Genomic DNA, 19591 nt, shown 5'->3' with positions numbered 1-19591 from the left:
AATGGATATAATACAAAACATGCATACAGTGACTAAGTAAAATGGTATTAATATAATACACACTCTAAGTAAAAAAATCGATTAATATGATACAACATGCAAAATGGTATTAATATAATACAACATGTAAAATACACAATCTAAGTAAAAAATGGATATAATGGGATTAATATGATAATGTACTATTAGTAAAAATGGATATAATGGGATTAATATAATAAAGCATGCAAAATAGGTATATAATAAAAATACAAACTCTAAGTAAAAATGGATATAGCGGGATTAATATAATACAACATGCAAAATGGATATAATGACGTTACATACACACACACACACACACACAATAAAAGTAAAATGGTTATAACAGGATACAAAATGTCGTCAGTGGTAATCTAACCAGAAAAGAAAATCGCGGCAGGCCATCATGTTTTTGTCTAGGATGTAATCGACGTACATTACGACAATTTTGTCGACGTTTTTAATCACTTCAACAATTTTGATAGCGTCGTCCTGATCATCGGAGTCATATTCTTTTGATTTCTTCATTAGCTCTGTACAGACATCCATCACATACGTACAAGTACACAGCAGATCGGTGACCCCGAGCGGGGATTGTGATTCACACAGCATATCTAGAACCTGTTTTATCATTACAATGGGTGGATCGTTACCGGCAACACATTTGTCCGTCATATAGTCCCATGAGCTAGTCAGTCCTCTTATATACACCATATTTTTCTTGAGATTTGCCTCGCGCACAGTATCGTGACATGGAGTATCGGGGTGGGATGCGTCCATAATAATCTTGCTCATGAGATCGGTCATCTGGTCTCTGTAATGCTCTTTAAACAATAATTCCATACACCACTTTAGGCTACAGGCTGCACCCATGTTGGAGATGGTTTGGTCACTGGCCATTCGCGGTGGGGAGATTTTCCCAGAGATCGACGACGTCGTAGACTATTTCCTTGCAGGGTTTGTCCAGAAGTCTCGCTCTGATTTCTTCCACCTTGGCGGCGATGAATGGTTCGTCTTTTAATTCACGCAGAATAGTCCCGACTGTTCCTTGAATACGATGTGGTTTAGATTTTAACCCCAACCGTCCTAGGAGGGTAGTGATGATGGAATGAAAAGAGGGTTTAAACAGCTTGCCTGAAAGTTCGTCAAAGTGTGTGTCGAAGTAGTAGTTGGGAGGGTCAAACAGACAGGAATGTTGCAGCTGGCTAGGATGGTTAATCGCACAGCCCTCGCAGTCGTCCTTCTGCTTGTCGTTGATGAGATGTTGCAGCAAAATCACGGTCGCGGCTTTTATGATTTTGAATCCGACGTCGCTGAAACAGCCATCTGTGACGTCGAAGACGCGATTAGAATGAGGCAGGGCCCGGTCGATTGTAGATGCGTCGTGCGATTGCCGATCGTTATGGATCCCGAGACTTTTGGCTGTCTCAGGGGACAACCCCCAGCCTTTGTCGATGATATTGTTAGCTGGACCGTCGTCGCATCCATCGTTGGACGATTCCGTGTCTTTGCGAGGGTTGATGAGGTAAGTCAGGCTGTCGGACGGTGAAGGTCTAGTGCAAGCGCAGTCGCACTCGATCATCGGATCCCAGTCTAAGCTACGTTTGATAGCCGGACCAGAGTCGTTTTGGAGGTCCGAGGGTTCGCGGGTGATGATGTTGCCAGGAGCCCGATCGTTTTCAAAGCAAGATTCCAAGTCTATGCGCCGTCTGACCGTTTTAGCCGAGACCCAGCCGTTGTGGAGGCCCGATGGACCGCAGGCATCAGTCAGAGTATGTAGGGGTGCGTCGTCGGGAGGGTCGAGAATACTGCCGAAAGAGATACCGCAGCTGCATACGTGATCGGGTTCTGAAGCGTCGTCTTCAGCCATGGTTTATAAATGGTGCTTGGGAGGGTCGGGTCGCTGTATTTTATGATCGCTGTGGAAAAGGGGGTGGGGCCGTTGGAGCGCTTCAGCCTTGATTTATATACGACGCTTGACAAGGTCCGACCGCCGAGCTTTATGATGGCTGTAGTAAATGGGCGGGGACGGTAGAGCGTACTGCTCCGTGCACATCTCTCAGGGTGGAACAGCTGCACTTTAATTTTGTTGTATCCGTCATGCATGTCGCACCATTTGAACATTTTGTTGATGATTGAAAAAACACTACTCAGCAGATCCAGATCGCACCACTTGAACAAGAATTGCATTTCATGCAGATCCTGATGCTCTTTAGGCAGGATGGGCCCCATCCGAGTGTTGTTGAGCTTTGTCTTGTCTTTACAGCAGAATATGTAAACAGAATCATTCGGCTTCTTTTGAGTATGGTCACCTACCACACGGTACCGGACATTGGGGGTCACCCCGTCCCACTCCCCAACGTACAAAGGCTCCTCGCCGCCGTCATTCAGATCCTTCCAGACACGTTTGTAAAATAGAGTCCAGTCTTTTTCAGGGAATACCACGCACGCGTCTTGCCCCGGCTGAAACTCGTCGACGCCATCAGTGGTGTAGAGCGTAACAACTCGAGTTAGTTTGTGAAATTTGTAGCCGAATACACGGCTGCTACACATCAGAAATTCAGCTTTAGTCCATTCCGAAATTTCATGGAGAAAGCTGGTCAAACGGATGTGTCCTAAAGGTTTTCTCGGCGCCATAGTCAGACTTTCCATCATCATGTTGCTCAACCCCGCATCTGGGGATTGAGGGGAGGATAAACCATCCATGCTCATGTAGCTCATGTTTCCCTTTCTGGTGGTGCATGTAGAACACACTGACCCCATTTATATACGTTGCTCAGGAATGTAAAGGGAGGGGGCGCAGGCACAATAACCACACACATATAACTGGGACAAAGTTCAAACAACCGGCAAAAACATCTGTTCTATTAATATAGGACAAAACTACCCGTCAAAATTATGATTTAGTCCTTGCTAGGTCATAGTTCAAAACTAACTGTCAAAAAACATGATCGATCCGTGGGAGAGGTCAATAGGTTAATCCCATGACCGCATTCCGGAAGTTCACCCATCAATCATAAAGGTCACCGGAAGTTCAACCTGTCACAAAGGTCAAAGGTCAAAGTCGTAAATCATTTTGACACAAGGTGCCTTATAAGTACTACTGACTATAATGCGTTAAGAGCTCACTCAAGTACTGCGGAGCTAAACCATTTAGTGCTTTGTAAGTGATCAGCAATATTTAAAAATTGATGCGATGTTTAATAGGGAGCCAGTGCAGTTTTGACAGAACTGGGCTAATATGGTCATACTTCCTGGTTCTGGTAAGAACTCGAGCTGCTGCGTTTTGAACTAGCTGTAGTTTGTTTATTAAGCATGCAGGACAACCACCCAGTAGAGCATTACAATAATCTAGCCTTGAGGCCATGAACGCATTAACTAACTGTTCCGCATTTGTCACTGAGAGCATATGGCGTAATTTAGATATATTTTTAAGATGGAAAAATGCAGTTTTACAGATACTAGACACATGACTTTCAAATGAAAGATTTGTATCAAAGAGCACACCCAGGTTCCTAACCGACGACGAAGACTTAACAGAGCAGCCATCAAGTGTTAGACGGTATTCTAGGTTATTACGTGAGGAAGTTTTTTGTCCAATAATTAGAATCTCTGTTTTTTCAGAATTTAGAAGTAGGAAATTACGAGTCATCCAATTTTTTATACCAGCTATGCATTCCGTTAATTTTGTAAATTTGTAGGTTTCGTTTGGTTTTGAAGAAATATACAGCTGAGTATCATCGGCATAACAGTGAAAACTAATGCCATGTTTCCTAATGATATCTCCTAATGGTAGCATGTACAGAGTGAACAGCAGCGGTCCTAGTACTGAGCCTTGTGGTACGCCATACTGAACTTGTGATCGATGAGACATCTCTTCATTTACTGCTACAAACTGATAACGGTCAGATAAGTATGATTTAAACCATGCTAGTGCAATTCCACTAATGCCAACATAATTTTCAAGTCTATTTAAAAGAATGTTGTGGTCGATAGTGTCAAATGCAGCACTAAGATCGAGTAACACTAATAGAGAGACACAACCACGATCGGATGATAAGTGCAAATTTTTTGTGACTCTGAGAGCTGTCTCGGTACTATGGTACGGTCTAAATCCGGACTGGAAATCCTCACAGATATCATTTCTTTCAAGAAAGGAACACAGTTGTGAAGACACTGCTTTTTCTAATATCTTTGACAGATAAGGTAGATTCGAGATCGGCCTGTAATTGACTAATTTTGTAGGATCAAGTTGCGTTTTTTTAACAAGCGGTTTAATCATAGCCAGCTTAAAGGTTTTTGGTACGTATCCTAGAGACAAAGATGAATTAATGATATTAAGAAGAGGATCGATGACCTCTGGAAGTATTTCTTTCAGTAGCTTAGTCGGTATAGGGTCTAACATACATGTTGTAGATTTAGATGATTTAACGAGTTTAGTAAATTCTTCCTCTCCTATAGCAACGAATGAATCAAATTTTTCCTCAGGGAGACTACAATGCACTGCCTGATGTGATACTGTAGTAGATGGTTGCATAGTTATAATTTTCTCCCTGATATTATCAATCTTATAAGTGAAGAAGTTCATAAAGTCATTACTACTGTGCTGCTTGGAAACTTCGGTGCTTGAAGCTTTCTTTTTCGTTAGTTTAGCCACCAGTTCAAATAAATACCTAGGATTATGTTTATTTTCTTCTAATAGGGTTGTAAAATAAGCAGATCTAGCAGCTTTTAAGGTGTCTCTGTAAGTAATCAAGCTCTCTTTCCATGAAATGTGAAATACCTCTAGTTTTGTTTTCTTCCAGTTGCGCTCCATTTTTCTGGCTGCTCTCTTAAGGGCCCGAGTGTGCTCGTTGTACCATGGCGTTGGACTATTTTCTTTAATCTTCTTTAAGCGCAACGGAGCAACTGTGTCTAAAGTGCTGGAAAAGAGAGAGTTAAAAGTTTCTGTTGCAATATCGAGTTCTTCTAAGCTATCCGGGATGCTGAGATGAAGAAACTGATTAGGAAGATTATTAATAAAGCAATCTTTAGTGGCAGAAGTGATAGGTCTAACATATTTGAAACACGGAGTCGGCTTTGCAGCCTTGGCTAAATGAAGTTTACACGAGACTAGATAATGATCTGAGATGTCATCGCTCTGCTGCAGAATTTCAATGGCATCAACATCTATTCCATGTGATAATATTAGATCTAGAGTATGATTACGACAATGAGTAGGTCCTGACACGTGTTGTCTAACTCCAATAGAGTTTACAATGACTTTAAATGCCAAACCCAATTGTTGATTTAAAAATCTGGCTTTCCCCTGTTGTTTAATTTCATGGAAACAGACACCAGTGATTTTGCCAAGAGATCTCTTATTTATTTATAAGACATATAAGACATAGGAGAGACAATGGACTGATCTAAGGTCTTGATTCAGCTTCTCAGCCATCTTCTCTGCCTTTCGGACAAAGATCTCAGTTCTTATATGGTGACCATAAAAAAACTACATCACTATAGCAACCCATGCATTCAGCAGAGGAACATGGTTTCCATTAGGGGTGGAATGTATATCCCCTGCATGTACATTACAGTCTTTCCAGCACACACTCAAAGTCCCCCAAAGTCTCTCTCCCCACATCTTCACAACATACATTGAGTACAAATGATTATGAATGTATATAAAAAGTATATAAAAAGAGACACATAATACTACTGATTATGAATATTAATAAAAAGTAATAATAATACTAAAAACAACAGTAAATGATGAAATTTGAGTCTTCAGTCCCTCCACTGGAACTACGGCCGTTAGTTCCAAACCATCATTCCCAGGTTGCGACCCTATAGAAGTGATAGTGAGGAGGAAAAGCAGACCAAGAAATAGATATAAAGAATAGAAGACTAGAAACAGAAAGAAGAGAAACAAAACAAAACAAAGAACAATACAACAAAGAACCCCCATGTAATGTCCCCGTACTATGTGTTAATTTAACATCTATGTGTAAGCATTTATAAATGAACCCCAATCATCTAAGAAAAGAAAAACTAATAAGTCTTCTGCCAGTGCCTTGACTCGTTAATTACTTAACTCCTCAAGTTCCTGGCCAAAACAACAAACTAAAATAAACGTTGATGTTAAAGGATCCTATCCCTTGGGGTAGAAAATCAGTAAGCGAGTGTTCATTGTTTGTGAGGTTGTGTTTTGTATGTTGTGTAGAATATGTAAAATCTCTTCTTTTTTTACACAGAATTCCCATTCTTGGTTCTATCAATATGTCTCGTATTGAGAATAACTTACAACCATCTCTAATCATTGTCAATGGACTTGATTCCTGAAATGGAAGCAAAGAAATAGTTAAACATCACTTCTTTATTCCCAATCTTTAAAGCTAATGGATGAACAGTGTTCAATATCAGGCCATAAGCCATCATTATCATTTTGTTCATTCACTAAGCAAGGTTTAACTTGTGACCAATGATACCATCTGTCTGTTCCTACACCTTTCCCTTTAAGACAAACACTTGTATCAGTTGTTAAGAGTATCTCATATGGTCCCTCCCATCTAGGCTCTAAACCTTTCCTAGCAATGCGTTTGACCATAACGAAACTGCCTAACTCAGGAATGTGTGGAATATCAGTAGTGGTATGTTTTTCATCCCATTGCTGTTGAGCTTCTCGCACTTTCTTATTATTGTCTTTGGTAGCTTTGTCCAGCATTGTTAGATAGCGTCGTAACTTCTCTTGGAACAAAGTAGAATCTCCTCCTGTTCCCGCATGTGGCGGAGCATCAGGAGGTAGGACCATTGCTCTTCCAGTCATCAGTTCAAAAGGAGTTAGTCCTGTTACTCTGTTTGGAGTTGCTCTCAAGTTCCACAGAATAGCAGGTAATAACTTATGCCAACCTTGGCCAGTTTGCAGAATGGCTTTGGTAAGAGCGGTTTTCAACGATCTGTTCATTCGTTCTACCAAGCCTGAACTTTCCGGATGGTACGGAATGTGGAATTTTTGTTTGATTCCCATCAATTTCATTGCTTCCTTCATCAATTTTCCAGTGAAGTGAGTTCCATTGTCAGAATCAATTTCATATGGAAGACCCCAGCGAGGAAAAACTTCTTCCACCATTACTCATGCTGCCGCTTCAGCAGTGCAAGTTCTCGTAGGGAATGCTTCCACCCACCTAGTAAATCTGTCCATGATTACTAGGATGTATTGGTACCCTCCACTGGGTGATAAAGGTCCTGTGAAATCGATTTGGAGGTGTGTCCATGGACCTGTTGGTCTGGGTGCATGTGATATTCGCACCTTTACAGATTTTCCCACATTTGCTTTCATGCAAATTAAGCATCTCCTACAGTAGTCATCAATGTCTCTCATCATTCGTGGCCACCACCACGTCTCGCTGATTTGAGCTTTCATTGCTTTTGCTCCAGCATGCACTTTTCCATGATACAGCTGCATTAGTTCTCTTCTTGTTCCGATAGGCATCACCACTTGTCCGGTTGGAATTCCCCAGATACCTTGATCATCCTCTTTCGCTCCCGCTTTTATCCATTGTTCTTTCTCTTCATCTGTCTCTGTTTGATATGACAGAAGATGGTGCCCAGGATTATCTTTGCTGTTTTCCTGTACCATGGTAACAGGAGTAAGAGGTAGTAAAGCTGCTTCTCTAGCTGCTGCATCTGCTGCCGCGTTTCCTTGACTTTCTTTGGACTTGTCAGATTGATGTGATTTTACTTTGATCACGGCTGCTTCTCTTGGTAAGTGGCATGCTGCAATCAAGCGACGAATTATGGAAGCATGTTGTATTTCGCTCCCACTGCTAGTGATAAGTCCACGCCTTTTCCACAGGGCAAGATAGTCATGGACCACGCCAAAAGCATAACGACTATCTGTGTAGATGTTGACTCGATCTCCTTCTGATAGTTCAAAAGCTTCCGTAAGTGCCGTGAGCTCAGCTACTTGTGCTGAAAATTGCCCTGGAAGAGCTCCTTTCTTCACAACAGTTCCATCAGCTTCCACTACAGCCCATCCAGTATGTCGTTTTCCATCAACGTAATAACTGGATCCATCAACCCATAACTCCTTATCTGGATTTTTAAGAGGGATTGGATTAACAGGACCATGGCTTTCCTCTTCTACCTGTTTTTCACACTCATGTGGTGTTCCCTCGTGTGGTTCTAGCATCATTGTTGCAGGGTTAAGGGATGTGTCTCTGATTATTTCCACTCTCAAATCCTTGTTCAACAAAGTTGCTTCCCATTTTGCTCTTCTTGCGTCAGTTATGGTCTTGATGTTTGTGTTGTTCAACAACGTCACTATACTGTGTGGAGTGTGAAGTATGATGGTTTGTGCTCCTATCAAATTTTCCACAGCATCCACTGCCCATGTGGCACCATCGAGAGCTTGTATACATCGTGGTTGACCAATCATTGTGACAGGAATCTTTGTGGAAAAGTATCCAACTGGTCTGTATCGATCACCTGGTTTTTGACACAGTACTGCTGAGTAGGTCTCATTTCCCACCCTGGTCCACAAATGGAATGGCAATCGTCCATCGGGAAGTCCCAAGGCTGGGGCTGATGTCAGTTTCTCTTTCATAGATGTAAATGCTTCCTCAGCTTCTGGTGTCCAGGTTATCTGCTCCACTCCAGGCTTTCCTCCCTTGTACAAGTCGATGAGAGGACTAGTGATGCTGGCAAAATCAGGTATATACTGGCGACAGTAATTGAAAAGTCCCATCACCTTCCGTATTCCTGTAACTGTTAGAGGTTTTGGGAGTTGCCGTAATGCCTCTACACGCTCTGTTGTCATTCTCCTTCCCTCGACAGATATTTTGTTGGCCCAAGTAGATAACCTTGGTTTTGGCCAACTGTGCTTTGTCGGGGTTGACTTTGAATCCTCCTTTCTTGAGGGCTTGTAGGACAACATTTAGAGCAAATATATGACTCTTTTCGTCTGGACTTGCAATCAACAAGTCATCAACATATTGGATGCAAACACTCCCTGAACTCTCAATTTCAGCTTTTCGCTCTGTTAAGAACTGATCCAAAGTTCTATGGAATACCACAGGAGATAAATTCAGCCCTTGTGGGAGTCGGTTCCAGGCAAACTGTTTTGCCCCCACTGTGAAGGCCAATTTCTCTTGAGATTTTTCGTCAATAGGTATAGACCAGAAAGCAGACAGTACATCTAGTACCGTAAAAATTCTTGCATTTCCTGGAATATCATTCAGAATGGTGGCAGGATTGGCCACAATAGGATGTGGTTTTGGTGTTACACTGTTAAGTCTTGTATAATCGATGGTTAATCTCCATGAGTTATCCGATTTCTTGACAGGCCATACAGGACTATTAGTGGTTGATGAAGTTTGTCTGATGATTCCTTCAGCTTCCAAGTCTGCCACTATCTCTTCAACAGCTTGTCTTGCTTCAGGTCGGATAGGGTATTGTTTATGAGGGGCATGTATCGGTCCCTCAATAACAACAGGGTCAATGTTGGCTTTACCACAATCCAATTTGTGTTTAGCCCAAACATCTGGATATAAACTGCACAGAAGTCCCCACACACCGTCTTTTCCCCAATCTCTGATAATTGGTTTTGCTATACCAACAGACGTTAGATTACATGTGCGATCTTCGTGTGGTATTATCCCAGCTGTTGTAGCGATTTGACGACTGTCGGTAAATATGATCATGTTCAACAATGGAAGAATGTCCATGCCAATAAGGCTTCCTTGTGAATTTGGACCCACCCAGAAGGATGTCCATAAGACTTCATCTTCATGTATTTGCAAAGGAACTTGTATACTTTTGCGAAATTTAGTGATACCTCCTCCAACTCCTTCAACTTCCATAGTTTCATCTGTTGTAGGTAGGTTCAGATCTGTTATTGAAATCGCCGCTCCTGTGTCGAGCAACACGTCACATGGGTGGCCCCCTATTAATGCATTAACGAAAAGGCGATTGTCTCTTTTCTTACTAATACAGGGGGCCGCTAATTCCTATTGCGGACGCATAATTTCCTCAATGAGCTGACGGACTTGAGCTTCAGTAAACATTTTCCCTTGAGAGGTTTCATCATGTTTCTTCGCACTGACTTGTTTAAATGATGGACCTTGACCTTCTGCTCCACCTCCTTTAGCCCAGCAATCTTTTATTGAGTGGCCACGCTTTCCACAGTTGGTGCAGAAAATCATCCTCTTCTTTGTGTCCATGTTGTACTGAGCTGTTGCCACTCCTCTTCTATTTGGCTTGTTTCCTTCTTCCTTGTTTGATCTCATAGCCATCTCTAAGCGGCCAGCCCATTGCATAATTTGATCAAATGTCTCGCCTGGATTAACTCCAAGTGATAAAGCTTGTTGGTATTTTGTACTAAGTCCATCCACAAGTGTGTCAGTGAACTGTACGTCATCTCTGTTCGGTTGTTTTTTTGCACAGTGAGCCCATCTCTCGTAAGCATTCCATTTACGCAGAGCATATTCATCTGGAGATTCATCATCCTTTTGCTTAATCAGTGTTACTGATGTGAATGGAATTTTTCCACTTCCCAAGATTTCTTGGATTTCTTTTCGAAACACATCTAATGCTTGCCAAAGACCCAGGGGTCGCCCCTGGTCATCAACCCACAAATTTATCCATTGGGCTGTTGTTATCGAAGCTGGCAAGCATTCCCATCTGTCTCTTGGGATTTTAGCTTTCACAATGGTGTGTATGTCTTTTAATGTCATTTGATGTGCTTCAACCAAAGAATCTAATTCTCGCCAAAACTCTGTGTTTGGATCTTTTCTCTTCAGAGGAGGCAAGGCTGTGAGAATGGCTTGACGTTCTCCTGGTGTGAATGGTCTCTCTTCTGTCATCATTTCAGATTGTAAGTCTTCCCTTTTAACAACAGGTGAAGAAAATTCAGGACCGATCTTGTCAACTGTGATCATGTCGTCATCTCTTGTCTCATCACCCCAGTCAGATCCATAATTACGAGCTGGTGTACATCGTAACATGTCTCTGTTCGGCTGGGCTGATTTAGATCTTGTTATTACTGGAGCTGCTTGTGCAGATGCAATGTACATTTTGTCAACTGGACCTCCATTTGATCTCAAAGCTTGAGTCTGTGTCAAAGGTTTAGATGAACTTGTATATTGTTCAGGCAAAGTTGGATAGATTGGTTTGTAAGGAGGAGGCGTTACTGTGGCAGCGGATTTCGCTGGTGGTTGTGAATATTTCCTTTCAGCTTCAGTTATTATGTTTGTCCAATCTGGATCAAACAAATAATCATTGGTTTTATTTTCTCCATCTGAACATTTAATGGACATGATTTTGTTCAACTTGTTAAATGCTTCAATTTGAGGCTTCATTACTTCAACAAGTTGAACTGGACCGCCATTTATATCACAACAAATTCCTCCTTGTCTCACAATCCAATGAGCTGCTAATATTGGAAATGCTTGTGATTTTATCTTGTCTTTTTGAGACTCGGACCAGTGTAACTGTGCATCGATATTTGCATTTATGTCAAGTCCTTTTTTCAAAAGCTTAGCTTGTTTCTTGCTCTTTCTTTCAAGGTACCAAGCCGAAATTGTTCTGCTGTTACAGTCACTTTCTGCCATCTTGCAAAGTTACTTTGTGCTGCTCAGAACAGCAGGGATGTGTGTGTCTGTGAGTGTGTTTCTGTAAGGGTGGGGCTATGGTACTCTGCTTCTCTCTCGCTCTCTCTGTATATTATGTGTGTGCGCTCAGAACTGCAAGCCTATGTATGTATATGTATGCATATGTGCATGTGTATGTGTGTGTGTGTGTCAGAGGCTGCCCTTCTTCTCTCTCTCTCCCTCCCTTCTCCAAACTACAGTATATGTGTGTGTGAAGGTATGGAGCAAATTCTAAAGGGAGGGGCTGCCTCACTCACTTTTCCTCTCTTCACTTCACAGAACAAAAGAAAATTTTAAAGAAAAGTTAACTCCAATGTTTTTCAGCATTTTGTTTAGTTTCCAGTTAACTCGAAACAATTTTCTCTTTCTTTTTATTTTTTTTTTATTTGTGGATTTTATCTCAGATTAATTTCTTTGTTTTCTTTTTCCTTTTTTTCAGTTTAACTCAGATCAGTTTCTTTTTTCTTTTCTTTTTTTTAGTTTTATCTCAGATTCATTTCTTTGAATTTTCTTTTCCCTTTAAGCTTACTCAGAATAGTATTCTCAAATATTTGAACAGTTTTACGGTCAAAATCAGAAATGCCTGCGATCTTATCTAGTTACATCGGCACCTTCATACTTGTATGACTCCAGTGTGTTAATGCTTTAGAGACTATTTTTACCCCTCTGGAACTCGCCACTATTAACCACTCCTGTCATCAGTATCGCTGCCTTTTCATACTTGTATTACTCCAGCGTGTTAATGTTTTAGAGACTATCTTTACCCCTTTCTCTGGGAACTCGCCACACTTAACCGCTCATGTCTAACAAGTATCCTATCAAATTTCCTAGCTTAACCGTCTTACAGCTAATTTCCCAAATTTTTGACTAGATAGTCTTCTTCCTAAAAAAGATCTATCTCTATCCCAGCATATCAAATACTTTTAGAGGTTTACTTTTCAGAGAACTTAAATAAGCCAAATTAAATTGAATTATTTTTACTATGTCTTATTCATTGGCAAAACCACAGGTTCCTTAAACACACAGTTCTTTTTAGCAGTTACAGTCATTGTCTCTAATCATCAGGCAGACTTAGAACTTTTTATATAAAGGAAAAAGTCTTACCTTAATGATTTAGACCAATGCCTGGATGCTATCCTGCTTTTCGTGACGCCAAGCTGTTGATTTAAAAATCTGGCTTTCCCCTGTTGTTTAATTTCATGGAAACAGACACCAGTGATTTTGCCAAGAGATCTCTTATTTATTTATAAGACATATAAGACATAGGAGAGACAATGGACTGATCTAAGGTCTTGATTCAGCTTCTCAGCCATCTTCTCTGCCTTTCGGACAAAGATCTCAGTTCTTATATGGTGACCATAAAAAAACTACATCACTATAGCAACCCATGCATTCAGCAGAGGAACATGGTTTCCATTAGGGGTGGAATGTATATCCCCTGCATGTACATTACAGTCTTTCCAGCACACACTCAAAGTCCCCCAAAGTCTCTCTCCCCACATCTTCACAACATACATTGAGTACAAATGATTATGAATGTATATAAAAAGTATATAAAAAGAGACACATAATACTACTGATTATGAATATTAATAAAAAGTAATAATAATACTAAAAACAACAGTAAATGATGAAATTTGAGTCTTCACAATGCATCTTTTTCATTATCGATGTGTATATTAAAATCACCAACAATTAGTACTTTATCTGCAGTCAATATTAATTCTGATAGAAAGTCCGCAAATTCTTTGATAAAATCTTTATGGTGCCCTGGTGGCCTGTATACAGTAGCCAGCACAAATCTCAAACGTGATTTATCATTTATACTATATATTTTTACATTAAGTACTAACACTTCAAAATAATTATATTTAAAACTTGATTTCTTAGTGGTTTTGAAAATATTACTATAAATTACAGCAACTCCTCCCCCTTTGCGTTTCAGACGAGGCTCATGTTTATAACAGTAATCTTGTGGGGTGGACTCATTTAAAGTAATGTAATCGTTTGGTTTTAGCCAGGTTTCTGTCAAACACAGCACATCTAGATTATTATCTGAAATAATATCATTAACAATGAGTGCTTTTTAAGTAAGCAATCGAATATTCAGCAACCCAAGCTTTAGCATTTGCTCGTCTGTATTATAGCTGTTTTTTATTTGTTGAACATCAATTACATTTTTAACCTTAGATGGGTTTAAACGTTTTTTGGATTTCCAAATTCGGGGAACAGACACAGTCTCTATATGATGATATCTAGGTGAAAGAGGCTCTATGTGATGGGATTTATCTGACCTGGGTGACGCGAGGCCGCTAGCAGACGGTCGGTTTAGCCAGTCTGTCTGCTTCCTGACCTGAGCCCCAGATTGTCATGTTTGAGCTCTAAGACTATGTGCCATATTACTAGAGAGAAGAGCAGCACCATCCCAGGAGGGATGAATACCATCTCTTTTCAACAGGTCAGGTTTGCCCCAAAAACTTTTCCAATTGTCTATAAATTCTATATTATTAAGCGGACACCACTTAGACAGCCAACCGTTAAGAGAACACAATCTACTAACTATCTCATCACTCCTGCGAACAGGAAGGGGGCCAGAGCAAATGACAGTGCTTGACATCGTACTTGTGAGTTCACACACCTCTTTAATATTAATTTTGGTGATCTCCGACTGGCGGAGTCGAACATAATTTGTGCCGACGTGGATAATGATCTTAGAGAATTTACGATTAGCATTAGCCAGCACTTTTAAATTTGCTTTGATGTCAGGCGCTCTGGCTCCCGGCAAACATGTGACTATGGTGGCTGGTGTCTCTATTTTCATGTTTCATGTAATAGAATCGCCAATAACTAGGGCACAATCAACAGAACTCTCAGTGGGTGTTTCACTGAGCGGGGCAAATCGATTTGTTATGGTAATCGGAACGGAAGAGTGGTTTTTTGATCCGCGACTAGAGCGATCCCTCACTGTCACCCATTTGCCTTGCTGCGCAGGCACCAACTCAGCTGGAACCGAATCATGTAAAGAGTTCACTATGCTAGGCGCATCCAAAGCATCTGAAGCTCTAGCACTCTTACTATCCTCAGTTAAAGTTTGGATGCGTGTCTCTAGTTCTGAAATCTTCTCCGTTAGCCTAACTGTCTCCTTGCATTTATAAATCCTATATTGCCAACAGAGAAGGTTTTGCTAAACATGTGACATGAAGTGCAGGTGACAATAACAGGACAAGACACTACTCACCGTGTTTGTTGAGTGATTCTTACTCACCTGAGCTTTTTATGAACTTTATTTATTTATAGCTTTTTATTTTTCTTTATGAGAGAAAAATAAATAAATAAAAATAGCAGGCTAGCGAATTACTAGCGTGTTGTGCTAGTAGTAACGGAAGCTAGCGATGTCAGGTTAATCTGAGATGTTGGGTAAGCTGTATTTAGTAGTAGTATAAACAACTAGAAATTGTAGTAAATGATGGTTCAAAACAAGGAAATACGAGGCTAAGACGGAGCTTACAGCACCGAAGCAAACACACTCACAGCAAGCAGCGAGGCAGACAGGAGCAATCGATCAGCGATCGATCAAAATGACACATTCAAACACAAAAACGATCCATCAAACGTTACCGTCATTGTGTATTGTCTACCAAGTATTGAGGTCTCTGCGTTCACTTATTGCTTAACTACTGATATGTAGATGTGGTGGCTTACACAATATCTATTATATTAGTTACATAGATATTTCTAAGTAAAGCATATACTTTAAAAGTGTGGTTTAATTCAATGTTGTATTGTTTGAGTGAAATGTATTGCTAAGGAAACTTCAACTATATAGGTATTACTCAACCTTTTACTGGCCCAGTTAAAATTACTTAGTAGAGTAGAGTTTACTTAATTCCATATGTGAAATTTGCTTAAAAAATATTTGTGCAAAAACTTGCCAAAGAAAAATTAAGTAAATTTTACTTATTGTTTTTTTTTTTTTTCAGTGCAGGATTCATTTTTAACACTTGGTAAATTATGAGCAGAGTGAACATGAAGCAAAATAACCCAAACCCAGGATTACATTTACCCGGAGTTTAGAATGACCCAGGGTGTGAAAAGCCCTATTATGTTTTAAGGAATTGCTTTGTTGTAACAGAAAAAAAAAAAGAAGTGACTGAAAAATAAGTGAAAGCATACTTGAGTGTGTGATTTTGTTAACAGTTCTCTGAAAGTTGTTATTGGAAGAGGCCTTAAAGGTAACCAGGGAATTTGGCTGATCAGGTGTTTGTTTATCTTTTCTTAGGTTGTTGTTTTTGTCTGCAGGTTAGGTGGAGGTCCAGATGATGCAAAAGAAATCATGCAGCATAAGTTCTTTGAAGGCATTGAGTGGCAAGATGTTTATGACAAAAAGGTGAATAATAATAAAAGCATGTAGTCATTGACAAAATGCCACATAGAGTATGCCACATTGTGACATGTGCCCAAATCTGGCACATTTGGAAAGATGATCTGGCCCACATGCAGCGTTGAATGACGGACCTTGGGTGGCCCCACTCCTGTTTGCCAGATCTGGGCCACAAGCAGCCATATCAATGCCACATGTCAGCTAAGAGCAAAGAAATAAACCATAACTGGACCTTATCTGAGCCACAAAATCTGTGTATATTAAATATGGAGTCATTTCAGCCTTTATAAGCAGAATCACTGAAGGAAAGAAGAGCAGAAACACAAGAACTACAACTGACTTCAGCCACAGCCTTAGATGAAATCAACTGAATATAAAAGAAAACATTAAATCTCTCAAGATCTCAGCAGAGGATTAAACAACTCCACAAACAGCATTACCAGCTTCACAGACTGACTTTACTTCAGTTAGACGTCTACAAAAGTTCTCATTGAAAATTAACAGAATTAATGACACACACAGATATCAACAATCAGCACATGAATCTCAACAATGGTGACAATCAAAAGTACCTCGTTGCAATGCATGCTGGGTACCAGCATAGTACAAAACTCCCAGCATGCATTGCAGCATGAATAAATTATGCAGCTGAACTGTCCTATTATTTTGTTTCATTCTAAATATTTGCTTTTATATTTTGCTGTTGTTTTTGTTGTGACATTTAGTAGCTTTTTGTGATGTTCAGCGTTGATTATCTAAATATTTTGTTGATTGTCACCATTGTTCAGGGTTGGGGAGTAACGGAATACATGTAACGGCGTTATGTAATCAGGATACAAAAATCCAGTAACTGTAATCCGTTACAGTTACGTCAAAAAACGTTGTAATCATATTATAGTTACATTTTGAATGGTTTCATTTGAAACTAAATAAGTAAGTATTTTGGCATAATAACACTATATTAAGCGCTGCTTGATTATACAGTAGTTCCTGGTTCTGTTGCCAGTAATGACTCACGTGTGCCACGCGCTGGTGCATGAGCAAATAACAGCTGTCTACAATCTCCTCAGACGCAGATTGAATCACTGCTGCTAGTAGAAACGATGCTGCCTGCGGGTAAAATCGCTTTTAATTCATGGAAATTCCGCTGCTATTTTGTAGAAATTAGGAGAGTAGCTTTTTTAGTACCCAAAATGTCCTTTCTTAATCTTTTCTCACGTAACGGGATGATCGCTGTCTAGGTAACGTAGGGGAACTCCCACTGCCAACGCCCCAAGTTCAGTCAGGCAAATTAAGAAAGATCACGGCTTTAGTCAACATGTAGGCCTATTTTAAAATAAACTATTTTACACAACTAAATGTTTTTATTTTTTAGTTAAAAATTTGTTAAAAATAAAACAAAATAATCTGTAATACCATACATTAGCCACTAGATGTCTGTATAGCCCTTTACATAAATATATATATTCAGGCCTGTGTGTATATTTTCCAAATATTGTACACTGGACCAAATTCTTAATAAATAAAAGGTTTTTGTATTTATTTTTTTATAATATTTCTTCTTGCTTGACTTTATTTATATACGTGACCTTGAAGTAATCCAAAAGTAATCAGTTACATTACTTTCATATTATACAGTAGTACTTGGATTACGTTACTGAATACTTTGTTTAGGAAGTAATTTGTAACTGTAACGGAATACATTTTTAAAGTAACCCTCCCAAGCCTGCCATTGTTGATATCTGTGTGTGTCAGCTTAGATTAATTTATTGTGCTCATGTTTGTTGATTTCATGGTGGTTTTAAAGCCATCAAGAAGTAACCACCATCACCTAATGTCATTTCACTTTAGCTTTCTTTATTACTGCAAATGTGTTTAACAAACACAGTCACAGCAGCCAAAAATGACAAAAGATATAATAAAAGTTAAGAGCCAAACTAATGGAAACACTAATCACTGTTATGGTGACTACAAATGAAAAACCCAGATAATTCTTAATAAAAACTTTTGTAGACGTCTGACAGAAATAAAGTCAATCTGGTTAGTAATAAGTGAAGCTGGTAATGCTGTTTTTTGAGTTGTTTAATCCTCTGCTGAGATCTTGAGATATTTATTGTCGTCTTTTCTCTTCAATTGATTTCATCTAAGGCTGTGGCTGGAAGTCAGTTGTAGTTCTTGTGTTTCTGCCCCTCTCTTTTTCTGGTCTCTACTTTCATTCAGTGATTCTGATTGTTAACATGCTTATTTAGGCTGAGATGACATCATATTTAATATAAACAGATTTTGTGGCTCAGATAATGTTCAGTTCTGGTTTAATTATTTTGCTCTTGGCAGACATGTGGCATTGCATTGCTTATGGCCCAGATCTGGCAAACAGGAGTGAGCCACCAAAGGGCCGTCATTCCACGCTGCATGCAGGCCAGATCATCATTCCACATGTGTCAGATGTGAGCCGGATCTGGGACGTCACAATGTTGCTATGTAGGATACTACGATATGCCTCCAGGTAGAGGTCACTCAAGTATAATATTGTTTTTCTGTTTCTCCACAGCTTGTTCCACCTTTTAAGCCTCAGGTAACCTCAGAAACAGACACTCGCTATTTTGATGTGGAGTTTACAGGGCAGACCATCACCATCACACCCCCAGGCCAAGGTGACATTACACTACATCAGGGGTGCCCAACCCTGCTCCTGCCGATCGACTGTCCTGCACAGTTCATCTCCAACCCTATTCAAACACACCTGTCTTTAATTTTCAAGCGATCCTGAAGACGTTAATTGGTTGCTTCAGGTGTGTTTGATTAGGGTTGGAGATAAACTGTGCAGGACAGTCGATCGGCAGGAGCAGGGTTGGGCACCCCTGCTTTATAATGATATAAAATGAAAAAGAATAATTCATTTAATTTTCTCTTTTTTTTCCAGATGAAAACATGGAGTCTTTTGACAGTGATAGAAGACCCCACTTCCCTCAGTTCTCATATTCTGCCAGTGGCACAGCATAAATAACCCCTTAAAAGAATAGTTGACCCAGAAAATTTGTGATCATTTACTCACCCTTAAGTTATTCCATAATATTAATATAATTTAATATCCGGGCAAAACTTCAGTTCTGTCATTCGTGGAGCTTGACACCATAGGCCTGTTGCAGGAAGCTAGCTGAACAAACTTGAGCTTCAGAGTAGGTTTAGAGTTGACAAAAACATACAAATCCAACATGGTTTCCCTTACGGAACGAAAATATATTTCCATATATTTATGAACAATATAATATATTTTGTATTTGTATAATAATATAAAATATATTGAAAAATATATTATTTATATTTTAAAATTTATTAAAATTACATTAATATATTGTGTTATATATTATAATATATTGAATAATACATAAGAAATGTACTCTTTGTTTTACCATTATTTACGATAAATTAACACTGTAGAATGTCATAAATTGAGTGTATTTAGAAAACATGTGGAAAACAAGTGCCTTAAATTTCTCAAAGATGTTTTACTCAAGTTTCTAATACAGAAACATACCAAAGAGTGCTGGGACAATGA

The 19591-nt window shown here is 39.6% G+C and overlaps 1 protein-coding gene across 3 annotated transcripts in view; it reads left to right on the top strand.

Annotated features, from left to right (window-relative positions):
• The window catches only part of LOC307168113 (RAC-alpha serine/threonine-protein kinase), a 258725-nt gene extending 239629 nt beyond the window's left edge, over positions 1–19096 (top strand). For all 3 annotated transcript variants that reach the window (XM_079887726.1, XM_079887725.1, XM_079887724.1), the window contains 3 exons: positions 15951–16038; positions 18584–18686; positions 18956–19096. In XM_079887726.1, coding sequence (XP_079743852.1) covers positions 15951–16038; positions 18584–18686; positions 18956–19035 — 271 coding nt within the window. In that variant the 3' untranslated portion in view covers positions 19036–19096. The remainder of the gene's footprint in view (positions 1–15950; positions 16039–18583; positions 18687–18955) is intronic.
• Positions 19097–19591: the final 495 nt, after the last annotated feature.

Source organism: Squalius cephalus (genome assembly GCF_949319135.1).
Source record: "Squalius cephalus genome assembly, chromosome: 12".
Lineage (NCBI taxonomy): Eukaryota > Metazoa > Chordata > Actinopteri > Cypriniformes > Leuciscidae > Squalius > Squalius cephalus.
The sequence above is the reverse complement of the archived record's forward strand: the minus strand, read 5'-3'. Positions and strand labels throughout refer to the sequence as shown.